The 12,620-nt window shown below is 49.6% G+C and overlaps 1 protein-coding gene across 2 annotated transcripts in view; it reads right to left on the reverse strand.

The window, feature by feature from the left end:
• trappc12 (trafficking protein particle complex subunit 12) overlaps positions 1–12,620 on the reverse strand; it is a 30,025-nt gene that overhangs the window by 1,870 nt on the left and 15,535 nt on the right. For both annotated transcript variants that reach the window (XM_085390604.1, XM_085390605.1), the window contains exons 4-11: positions 9,896–10,009; positions 7,517–7,655; positions 4,938–5,050; positions 4,538–4,610; positions 3,731–3,804; positions 2,754–2,852; positions 1,008–1,111; positions 187–274 (exon numbers count right to left, since the gene is read on the reverse strand). In XM_085390604.1, coding sequence (XP_085246730.1) covers positions 187–274; positions 1,008–1,111; positions 2,754–2,852; positions 3,731–3,804; positions 4,538–4,610; positions 4,938–5,050; positions 7,517–7,655; positions 9,896–10,009 — 804 coding nt within the window. The remainder of the gene's footprint in view (positions 1–186; positions 275–1,007; positions 1,112–2,753; positions 2,853–3,730; positions 3,805–4,537; positions 4,611–4,937; positions 5,051–7,516; positions 7,656–9,895; positions 10,010–12,620) is intronic.

Below are 12,620 nucleotides of genomic sequence, written 5' to 3' on the forward strand. Positions count from 1 at the left end.
TCTCATCTACAGATGCACAAACATAAAATATTCGGATATTTTGGGTTACAAGGTTACAAAACTCAGTTCTCAACTTTGATTTACAAGTACAAAATATTCACGAGCACAGTTTGAGCCCACAGAGGCGGCCTGACCCACTCTGTGCACTGCTCTGGGGACCGTTTGGAGGATGGCGGCGGTACCTACCACGGGGTTCTTTGGGTCGATCTTTAGCACTTCGATGAAGGAGGCGTGTGCTTCGGCGTAGTTGTTCTGACTGAGGTGGACGAAAGCCCTGAAAGCAGGAAACACATTTCAAACCCTTCCAACCTGCGTCGAGCGTTCAAACAGGTTTAAACGGGTTTACCTGCGTTCAGGTGAATCCCTGAACACAGACGAGCTCAGCAGCAACTAAACCAACCGCTGCCACAAAATCACTGCTTTTCAAAACTCTTTCAACACCTCAAAAAATGAAACTTGCAACAAGTTTTGACACCAAAGTGAAAATCATTAAGAAAATAAAAAAGGGGAGGGGCTCTGTTCAGGACCAATCACATTTATTCTCAGAGCAACCAGCCTCATCACAGCCTGATTAAACAGCAACAACCCCCAGGGGGCGCTACAGACATTACAAAAGGCCTTTCATTAATCATCCATTGATCAAAATGATATTTCAATGCTAAGATAGAAGTGAAAAAGCTGAAAAATAGGAACCACGATATGATTAATATTGATTAAGATGCCAAATTATAGATACTGACTGTGTGCATGCTCGAACCCGGGGGAAGTGATGTGACTTCAGTTTGTCATTTGCCAAATAAATAAACGGACGCAGACGATCACAGGAAGTACGAGACCGCTCTAGTTTACAGCAGCTCTGCAGGTCTGCGAGGCGAGCATCGGCGTGTGAGGGAGTCGGGTCGGCACAGACGTTCGACCTCCTCGAAATCGCACGCCGCTGAGGCATGAAGTTCACACGCTGCACGAGGCGCTAAATGAAACACAGACACACACACGCATGCAGGTACCTGTTCATTAACACGCATGTGGCGAGAGCCTGCTGGCTGCCTTTCACCGGGCTGCACTTCTCCACGTCCTGGAAGTATCGCTCTGCAGTTTTAACGTCTCCGATCTGTGCGAGAGGAACAGCATGTTAGCCCCGACCTGTGTGTGTGTCTGTGAGTGAGTGAGAGTGTGTGTGTGTGTGTCTGTGAGTGAGTGAGAGTGTGTGTGTGTGTCTGTGAGTGTGTCTGTGAGTGTGTGTGTCTGTGAGTGTGTCTGTGAGTGTGTGTGTGTCTGTGAGTGTGTGTGTGTCTGTGAGTGTGTGTGTGTCTGTGAGTGAGTGTGTGAGTGAGTGTGTGTGTGTCTGTGAGTGAGTGTGTGTGTGAGTCTCTGTGAGTGTGTCTGTGAGTGAGTGTGTGTGAGTGTGTGTCTGTGAGTGTGTGTGTGTCTGTGTCTGTGAGTGAGTGTGTGAGTCTCTGTGAGTGTGTCTGTGAGTGTGTGTGTGAGTGTGTGTCTGTGTGTGTGTCTGTGAGTGAGTGTGTGTGTGAGTCTCTGTGAGTGAGTGTGTGAGTGAGTGTGTGTGTGTCTGTGAGTGAGTGTGTGAGTGAGTCTCTGTGAGTGAGTGTGTGAGTGAGTGTGTGAGTGAGTCTCTGTGAGTGAGTGTGTGAGTGAGTGTGTGAGTGAGTGTGTGTGTGAGTCTCTGTGAGTGTGTCTGTGAGTGTGTGTGTGTGTGAGTCTCTGTGAGTGTGTCTGTGAGTGTGTGTGTGAGTGTGTGTGTGTGTGAGTGTGTGTGTGAGTGTGTGTCTGTGAGTGTGTCTGTGTCTGTGAGTGAGTGTGTGTGTGAGTCTCTGTGAGTGTGTCTGTGAGTGTGTGTGTGAGTGTGTGTGTGTGTGAGTGTGTGTCTGTGAGTGTGTGTGTGTCTGTGAGTGTGTCTGTGAGTGAGTGTGTGTCTGTGAGTGTGTCTGTGAGTGAGTGTGTGTGTGTCTGTGAGTGTGAGTGTGTCTGTGAGTGAGTGTGTGAGTCTCTGTGAGTGTGTCTGTGAGTGAGTGTGTGTGTCTGTGAGTGTGTCTGTGAGTGTGTGTGTGTCTGTGTCTGTGAGTGAGTGTGTGAGTCTCTGTGTCTGTGAGTGTGAGTGTGTGTGTGTCTGTGTCTGTGAGTGAGTGTGTGTGTGAGTCTCTGTGAGTGTGTGTCTGTGAGTGTGTGTGTGTCTGTGAGTGAGTGTGTGTCTGTGAGTGAGTGTGTGAGTCTCTGTGAGTGTGTCTGTGAGTGAGTGTGTGAGTGTGTCTGTGAGTGAGTGTGTGTGTGTGTGTGTGTGTCTGTGAGTGTGTGTGTGTCTGTGTCTGTGAGTGAGTGTGTGAGTCTCTGTGAGTGTGTCTGTGAGTGTGAGTGTGTGTGTGTGTGTGTGTGTGTGTGAGTGTGTGTCTGTGAGTGTGTCTGTGAGTGTGAGTGTGTGTGTGTGTGTGTGTGTGTGTGAGTGTGTGTGTGTCTGTGAGTGTGTGTGTGTCTGTGAGTGTGTCTGTGAGTGAGTGTGTGTGTGTCTGTGAGTGTGAGTGTGTCTGTGAGTGAGTGTGTGAGTCTCTGTGAGTGTGTGTGTGTGTCTGTGTGTGTGTGTGTGTGTGTCTGTGTGTTTTTATAAAACTTCTTAACTCCAGCTTCACAGTTGCAGCTGTTGAGCTCACTGATGTAAATGAGCCTTTATGTGTGACATGTCCCCTTTAAATGGTTGGAGTAACAGAGGGTGGTGTAGCAGGGTGGAGTACAGACGTGCAGACCTGTAGGAAGATGCGTCCGATGCCGCTGAGCAGCTGCGCTCTCTGCTGGGGTTGGTACTGGATGATGGAGTGATAGGTGTCCACAGCCAGAACGTAGTCCTGAGGACAGACAGAACAGAGAGGACACAGAGTGACGGAGGGGAGTGGTGGGTGGCGGAGACAGGTGGAGGGCGAGCAGGGTAAAGAAAGAGCAGAGCTTAGGTGTGGAGAGAGAGAGCATTAATCAAACATATGGAGTAATAGCAGGCGGAGTGACCCTCCGTCCACCTCCACATCGCTCACGTGGCGACTGGAGCGCTGAGCGGGCAACAGAGGGGTCAGAGAGGGGAGGGGGGAGGGCGTGTGCTGGAAACGACCTGCGGAGGCGGCGTGCTGCTCATGAGCACGTTTCTAAATCACCAAAAGTTTAAAACTGGAGACGGATTAAGTTTGAAATCGATACACAGCAGTCTGCAAGATCACACTGTCAAACATGGCGGAGACAGCGTGCTGAGAACAGCTGTGACGAAGATGACTCGCCGCGGCGTGTCCCACAGCAGAAGACGACTGTATACAGAAAGACGTGAACATACACAAAAATAGTGTCAGATAAACAGATATAAGCGTTAAAGGCTTAAACTTGATGAACGCCGCGCCCTCGTTAACAAAGCCTTCATGACGCTGATGTCAGGCTCTGAATGTCACATGACCTGGTTGGAGCTTAAACGTGAATAAAATAAAATCTTTATTCATTCAGAGTCGGAACTCTGCGTGTTTAAATTTAAGCTAATGTAATCTGAACAGGGTGGTGTAATCTGAGCTGCGACCACTAGATGGCACTGTGTCTCTACCCCACCTCTCTCACCCACGCTCGCTCACTCACTGACCAAGAATCCAATTAGTGGTCAGTCTGAGGGGATTTCACTGTGAATCCTCCAGCAGGCTGGCATCAGAGATCTCTGACACAAACGCACACGCACACGCGCACACGCACCTACCTTCATCAGCAGCAGGCAGTTGGCCATTGAGTACATGACCCGGCTGAGGCGAGACCTCCACAGCTTTAGAGACGCTGCAAACAGGGAGAGAAGAAGAAGAAGAGGGGTTTTTTTTGGGGGGGGGGGGGGGGGGGGTTGGCATCCCTATACCCCCCCCCCCCCCAATACAGCGGGGTTTATTTTAAGACAAACACACTGCGGCACAGAGTGGAAGAGCTCATGTGCCTATTACTATTCATGGTGTGTGTGTGTGTGTGTGTGTGTGTGTGTGTGTGTGTGTGTGTGTGTGTGTGTGTGTGTTGGGGAGAAGAGCTAATCACTCAGCAGGGGTCTCATGTGCGAAGGCGAGGCCCGGCGTTATTGACTGTTGGCGTGGGCGGGGAGAGGAGAGACAGAGGACGCGACTGCTTTTAAAAACACGCCGTGGCGAACGCCACTGCTCATGCTCAGACTGGAAAACTTCCTGAAACAGCCACACACACACACCAGAGTGCACATTAAGTCAGGCGTGGGTTTCCACCCGTCTCCCTGGCGTGGCAGAGCAGGTGTGAGCGGATTGGTCGGGAGTGATCGGTATGGATCCACGCGGCCGGGAAAGAAGCCGTTTGGTATTCAGCGCAGGCAGAAACACCTACAGAGCGCCGCATCGGTGTGTTTGAGAGGCTGAGCTATGCTGCAGTCCTGCACCAGGTGTGTGTGTGTGTGTGTGTGTGTGTGTGTGTGTGTTACCGGTGGGGGCCCGTGACCTCACTCTCCTCCCACAGTGTGATGCATTCTGGGACTGCGGCCAGCTCACAGTGAGCTTACCTTGTCTGTTCTCCTGCATTAAGGTGATCATGCTGCCGTCCTCGGCTGAGCCCGTCTCCAGGTTCTCCAGAATCTGTGAGGAACAGGAAGCAGGGGGGAGGGGCTAAAACTTCAGGATGGTCTGTGTGTGCCTGTGTGTGTCTGTGTCTGTGTGAGTGTGTGTCTGTGTGAGTGTGTGAGATCTGGTTGAGTGCCAGCACTTCTGTGTGTTACAATCTGCATATTCAAGAACTCCAAAATCCTGCCATACCTGTGTGTTTACACAGGTGGGCTTCAGGATTTGTACAGCTAATGTGCTTCTGCGTGGGTGTGTGCTTTTATTGTGTGAATACTACAGTGTGTGTGTGTGTGTGTGTGTGTGTGTGTGTGTGTGTGTGTGTGTGTGCGCGTTAGCACTAACGGTGAGGCAGACGGTTTTGAGGTGGTGCAGGCGGTCCAGGGCCTCCTGGGGCTTAGCCAGGTACTGTGGGAGCTCGGCGTGCAGCAGCCGCATGGAAAACGGCACCATGGAGCCTGGACAGGATGGAGGGAGGGAATAAGAAACAAGGTGGGATGAGGACAGAGCAGGAAGGAGAGCGGGAGAAGGATGAGAATATAAAGCCATCCACCCACACACAGACTGCACACAGCCCTGGAGGCAGGAACCTACAGATGGCACCGAGCTACGTATGGCTGCTTATTAAACCCTCTCATCTCGCTCTCTCTGTGCGCTGCTCAGCTCCATCACTCATCTCTCTGCCTCGACATCACACACACAGACACACACACACAGACACACACACGCGCCCCTGAGGAAGAGCCTATATTCAGGTGAGTCCCCGGGCTTTGATCAGCGCCTCTTTGATATCAGCCATCAGATGTGAAAGCCTGGTCCATCGCTGCCCGTCTCTATCTCACCTTCCATCTCTCCTCATCTATCTGCTCCAACTCGACACTCTCTCTGCTCTGCCCCCGCCCTGCGTTATAGGGTTTTATCGTCACGGTGACGGGACCTCGACGACTCTGCGATTCATTATTCTTCGTCTCCCGGGGTGTCAGTCATTTTCAGCAGATTTAATTTATGGCTTTTACTTTCATTAGTAATAGCAGCATCCTTCATAATGAAGGAAATATGAGCATGAGGATTAAACCAGAGCCTGCAGTTCCTCTAACATCCAGCAGAGGCAGCAGTGAGTCAGTCCCCAGAGATGCCCATGTTAAAATAAACAGCCTGATTGGTCAGGATAGTAGACATCATTAGGGGGCGTGGCCTCTTTGACTTGTAGGTGAATGGCAACAAAGGTGTCTGTAGCTGCTTGCTGAACCTCTGGGCTGTGTTTGTGCTGTCAGAGCCTTTTTAATCTGACCAATAATACGGCCTCTTTCCAAATATGGTCACTTCTGGAAACAAAAACACAACATGGCAGCAGCCAAGGTGCCAACACTGTGGAGTTGACATGTACTGGTGAGCAGGAGCAGGTAGGAACTAACATCGAGGCAAGACAGCTGAAGGTGCTGAGGACAACGACCCGAGAACTGAAGACAAACAGGATAGAAACATCCTATCACAATAAAAGCCTTCAGAAGAAACAATGTCTCTGGAATCCTAATGCTTTTATTTTGAAAAGCACAATACTGCTACGTGTTCTGTGTCCCGCACGGCGATACGAGCCATGAAAATTTAAGCCAGAAGTTTGACGTTTTTCTTCAGTGAATTATCAGAACACAGAGTTCGCCTTTAGACTGCTAAATGTCTCACTGTGTCTCTCAAAGCTCCAACGCTGGGAGGGGAAAAATAACACAATTGAAAAAGCACCAAATTTGAACCGGGCCCTGCACACTTGGAGGTCTGCTAGTCTGAAAATATTCATAGTATGAATATAACAAAAAGCACAAACAGCTGACTGTGAGCGGGTCAGGTGGGACCTCTCCTTCTGAACCAGCTGCAGTAACTGTGTGCAGGTTCCGATGTCTCTCAGCCCAAACTGGACTCAGCTTTTCACGCCCGTACCCAACGGAGGACCTCTGCTCCTTCCCCGAGCGCTCGCTCGCTGCTGCGCAGACCGGGCGTCTCTGAATAGATAGTCGATGCAAGCGGAGAATTGTTCGACTTGTGATGCCAGGCAACACAACTCATGCCAGTTTGTCTGAGAGCACCTTAGCAGGGCACAAAGCGTTTAATATTGAGCAATGGAAAGTCAATCGGTGCTCTTCAGAGAGCTGTGCAGTGTAGCTTCAAGTGTTTTTTATGTAAGGGTGTGTGTGTGTCTGTGTGATGTGTGCTGCCTTCACACTGCGGTAGCCCGAGGGGCGAAGCAGATCCAAAGTAATGGGAATACATTAGAGAGCAATTCATGCAGTGTAAAAAGAGGAAAAACAAAACCAAAGAGCTGCTGGAGACAAGTGGAGTTGTTGGAGCTTCTCGATGATACAGGCTGATATCAAGCTCCTGGCACCAACTTTCCTCTGAATATTTAATAGGACAGTGGTGGATACGCTGGTGCATTCCTACAAAAAAAAAAAAAAAAAAAAAAAATGTGGGTAAAATGCTAAATCCTGTCGTAGAGCAGCCAGCAGCCTAATAACGCATTCAACGCTCGCAGAGCAGCCTCTCAGCGCCGTCATGAACACTGCCGTTCAGCCTTCAGAGGCCTCAGCGAGCAGCTCATGGACAGAACACGCAACACGCAGCGGGCTCTGCTCGAGCCTCTGATCTATGATCAATAGCAGCAGCGGAAATAATGCGAGCGTCACCGCAGACTCACCTGGTTGGCTGCTGTCACGTAAAGGCGGTAACGACGTCTGTGCGATGGGCTGCGGACGTCATTTCTCGACCCAGTTTCATACGTGTGAAAGTTGGAGCTGTGTTTACTCCATGACGGTGTGATTACAGACTTTTTTAAATAAATATTTAAGTCTAGTCAGATTTATTCTTCTTGTATGACCCAGAAAACACCACGAGGAACATCGGGATACAACGCTGTGTGTGTGTGTCCATACCTTTCCTGCCTGGGTACACAGTGGGGTAGTACTCGTAGTAGAGGTCCGGCTGATCCAGGTTGCCGAAGGGTTCAAACTCCAGCTCGGCATTTTGGAAAAGGCCCAGCTTGGTGAGCAGAGCAAGCCGCACAAACCAGAGCTGCAACACACACACACACACACACTGTGTGAGTTGGTAAACTACATTACACAGAGACCCACACTGTGACATTCAGCTGTCCTGCTGTGCAGATGAAACCCACACTCCTGAGTTAAACTACAGGCACGACTAAGACATAATGTCCTCTATGATTATCCACAGTTTCCTCTGCACAGCTGTCACAATGTGTATGTTGAGGGCTTTTATTGTGAAAGGCTCACCAAGAACCTTTTGAATGTATGAATACATGCAGCATTTTACTTCATCAACACATCAGTGCTTCCACCTCAGGCTGCAGTCTGAGTGGAGGCTGCTGTTCCACATCTGGAGGGCACTGGATTCTCTCAGCTGCTGGACAGAAGCCAGGGCTCATGCTGCACCCTGAGCCGCTCGAGCTGGAAGATGGACCGCCTCGCCACGGAAAGATCCAGAAGGTCGCGAGCGGCATGTGTAACCCCTGCAGACACGCTGCTCCCTCTCGACCCGGCTGAGGCGGCGTGCTGGAGTTAGGACGGTGGCACGAGGTCAACTGTTCAGAACTTCAAGAAGACTTCGGGAAGGACTGGCGGCCTCGGGATGAAGACTGTGACCTTTGTGGCCATTTTTATTCAGGGAGTCTTAAAAACGTTGTTTTAAAAAGACAGTTCTCCCACAGTGTGCTCTCTCCCTGTGGCTCTAATTCTGTGTCGGACCATTTCAGCGTGACCTGTATTACATATTTTGGAAATGAAAAAACCCTCAAACGCGTGAAAAGCGTCTGAACCTTTTGTCAGCGTTGATGGTCACGTGTGTTTTATTAGAACCTGCAGCACATTTAAACAGGACTGCTGTCCACTCAACTTGAGGAGCTTTGCATGATTCACAGTTCAAAATAAGCCTTAGCGCAGGCCAACAGGTCAAAGAAGTCATTGTAGCCCCGCCCCTTTGAAGACGACTGGCTATCCGGTTGTTCAGTCTGACGTCACTAGCCGTGTCTGGGTCTAAACTCCGCTGCAGGTCCATATATCAAACGATCACTATGGCATTACTGAGAGTTGAAAAACTGTCTAAAGTCTTTCATCTTTAATAAAATGATCAGCGTTCTGCTCTACCAGGTGTAACAATTGAGTTTAACATCCAGGCATCCATGAAAACGGAATTTATGACATTTAACGGAGTTAGAAGTTAGCAGGGAGTTAGCTCGCTAGCTTCTATCTAAATATAATATAGCATGACTGCGGGGTTTTGGAAACAAATTCAAACGTACAGCTCTGTTATCACTTCCAGCATAAATGAAGACAGAAAACTAAACAGCAGTGACGTTTGTAGGGTTACTGAAGTTGGGCTAGCTGGTATATAATGATGTGCTACGTGACCGCTAGCGACACAGCTATGTTAGCATAATATAAACAAGCTAACCTTTTTTCCACTCGATAAAAGTTAATGTGAGTGTTCTCGGTGGTCAGGAACAAATGTAATCGCATGGCAGGATGCTGTAAAAGGACCAAACTTCAGCCAGGAGAACAACTGAGATAATCCATCCACAATACGAGGTTAGTCATTCATATACTGCTGCATGGGCTGGGCTGTAGTTACATCCTAAGGTTTTAAAAACTGAGCTTAAATAAATGATTAGCGGTAATAAAAGACGAGGGAGGTCAACAGGGATCACTGACTGTTTTAGGAGCTTTTTGAGATCAAATAGAAGAAAATACATAACATTAAACATGTTAACAACACAAAAGCCATATTAAACGCAGACTACTTTAGGCCCGGAAGTAGGATTCGTCACGTCATCACTGAACAACCGGATAGGAGGTTTAAACATAAGGGTGGGCGGGACTATTCCCTCTTTGCGACATCACACAGATCTATGAACAGAAAAACAGTTGCTGCCATGTTTCTAACATGTGCACATCCATGCAACACAACATGTGAGAAACCCCTGGAACACGAGGACTCCAACTCCTGCACTAAAGTGAGCCGGATGTTTAAGAACATAAAACTAACTGTGATATGTGGCATGAGGCAGCGACACGGCTAATTAATTCACAGAGCCGAGCACGAGGGTGGCCTCTTAATGAGCTCGTGCAGCCATCCATCTTCTGGATGGAGCTCCACAAACACACGGGGAAAATATGGCAGTAAAACGTATGAGATGAGGACAAAGCAAACAACAAAAGTATCTCAGACTGACGCAGACTCGACTGATGTCAGCGAACACGGGATTCATGCCATCGGGAACCAGTGAGGCGTCTTACCTGCAGCGAGTCGGTGGTGTGGGAGGTCGGCTGGCCGGCCTTGCCGTATCCCTGACCGTGAGCCGTCAGCATCCGGGCCGTCAGATCCACCGCGGCGCGCCAGTTCTTACTGCTCTGCAGGGGTGACGAGACACGAGGCGTCAGAAATAAGTCAGAATAACTGTTGCACAAAACAGGGAGAGGAAGCTGAGGGAGGAGAACCGACATCAGACAGAATATAATGCAGCTCAGAACAAAGAACTTCAAGAAGGTTCTGGAAGGACCGGGCGGCTCGAGAGGATTCGATGACCTTTTGTACTCAGAGACTGTTGGAGACTTTGTTTTAAAGGCACAGTTCACCAAACGTGCTTGTTCCCTCTAAAAGTGCCATTTAGATTGTTTCAGTGTCAGCCTGGTGAAGATGACAGGAGGTCAAATACCTAAACATGACTCCACCTGCGTTGCTGAGCAGCAGGACGACTCATGACTGCACCTCTGAATTCATGTGACATGACAAAGACCTTAAAGGTCAAAGGTTAAATCAGCTCATCTCCAGAAGACGCTTGTGGATGTTTTCCATCCTGCAGCAGAGACACTGAAACACTGCATGAGTCACCCTGAGCTGATCCTGCTGTGACTTTAACACTGCAGAGTGAAAGTGACCATATGAGCTCAGGTGTGTGTGTGTGTGTGTGTGTGTGTGTGTGTGTGTGTGTGTGTGTGTGTGGGGGGGGTCATTAAGGCCGAGAACACGAGTGCACACATGCCCAGATATCAGCATCTGCTTCCACAGGAGGAGGTACAATAGGTAAGAGTATGTGCTGGGAGGGGGTGGGGCGCAGAGTCACCCCACCCCATCAACACGCATGACAAGGTCGGCTCGCCGATTGGATCCTAAGTGCTGCGCCATTCATCACAGCCGGCGAGCTAATTAGGAGAGAGAGGCAGCGAGAGGGCTGCTCTCTTTATCACAGCCTTCATCACCACTTCCCTTCTCCTCCTCGCCTCCTTCCCCTTCATCTGACTCTCACTCCTGCCTGCCCTCCTCCTCCTCCCGTCACCGCTTCCTCTTCTCCTTCCTGTGCCAGTTGCTGCGCTGCCTCTGAATCTTCATTAGGGCGGGAAATGAAGCTGAAAACGAGGAGGCAGCCTGGATGGCCAAAAGCAGCTGCAGTCAGTCACACACACGCACACACTTCCTGCAGCACGCTACAGCACGCCGCTCACCGCCACGGGATGCGAGAGGAAGACGGTGTCTGCGTGAGGAGGGGAAGAGACCGCAGGAAGTAAATGACCTTTAGTGTGGCCCCACATATTGGAGGGGTTTGTTTTTCAATGTTTTCTTCACTTTATGGCGCGTGAAAAACCAAACCCTGGACCTGCAGTTCCTCTATCGTCCAGCTGGGGCGCCAGCAGTGAGTCAGCCCCGTAGACTCCCATGTTAGATCTTTACAGCCTGATACACAAACTGGTTGGTCTCTATAGAGAATTCACTCCTTTGTAACACCTGTTTATATCATATTAAGTTTGGATAATTAGGGGCGTGGTCTTACTTATCTGACCAATAGCATGGCTGGTGTGGGGTTCATCGTGCTAATAGAGGTGTGAGCTCCTGTTTGTGTTAAATCCCGGCTGACAGCGCTGTTTTGGATGTTTGGTTTAACAGATAAATAAATGTTTTTGTGGCTCTTTTAAGCTAAACTCTGGTGATATTTGTCTTTCTGCTCTGTGCAGGTCTTTCTGGGCCAGAAGGAGAGGGAGGAGCAAAAATGCAGAAACATGCATTACAAGGAGCCAAACCTCAGGATTTACATAACTATAACTTCATGCTCAGACACTGTCACTGGCCCGAATGCCAGAGCGAAGCCGTGATGAGAGCGAGCAGGTCGCGGAGTGGAGTCACGGCAAACGTCGGTCTGACCCCGCCGATGGAGGAAAGACCAGTCACACACTGAACGGTGGTCCAGCTTCTTTGACCTGAGTGACGTGTGACGTCCCGCCTGCACGGTGGGTTTGACACGAGCGTCTGTGGGGACTGCCTCACCTCTGGAGCCTCCAGTGGACGTCAGAGGAACTGCAGCTTGGCACGTTTAAACGTGCTTACAGCAGAAATCAGAGCAAAGAAAGAGGATGAAGGAGAGAACGTTTAAGAGGCTGAGCTCTGATGTCAGTTTGCATCAGCACTGATGAGGCCATCTCTGCACATCGTGGCTTCAAATATAACATGAAAACACTTTTATTAACTCTAATTATGAATGATTCTGACTTCAGCAGTATTACAACGCCTCACCCAAACTCCCACTTACTCACACTCCCCTCACACACACTCATAATTAGTCTCGTCGCGAGTTTAAAAGGGGTGAGGCTCCTTAATTGCGTTGAAGATCGGAAGTTCACTGCGCCCATCCTTTAGTGAGTTTTAAAAAATCCGGCATAACAAAGCCTGATGAACAAACGAACGCCCACTCGTTCTCTCGCAAGACCCAGAAGCCTCCAGGCGAGGCAGACATAAAAAGGCTTCCTCGCACCGGCTTTGCTTAACGCAGCTGCAGCACTGCTTCAATTAAGCCCCTGCATGTCGGATTACACAGAGGGGGTGGGAAATAAAAAAACATTCGTGATATGCTAAAAGAGAAAAAGGTGCTTTGATGCCTGTGTAGCTGGTCTGCAGACACTCGAACCAGGGGACGCTTTCCGCCCTCGAGCTGAAGGACGTCGAGTTTGGTTACTCAACTTCACGCAGCAG

This window comes from Rhamphochromis longiceps, linkage group LG19, assembly GCF_057381845.1.
Source record: "Rhamphochromis longiceps isolate RC_006_pf linkage group LG19, R_longiceps_female_GT1.1, whole genome shotgun sequence".
Lineage (NCBI taxonomy): Eukaryota > Metazoa > Chordata > Actinopteri > Cichliformes > Cichlidae > Rhamphochromis > Rhamphochromis longiceps.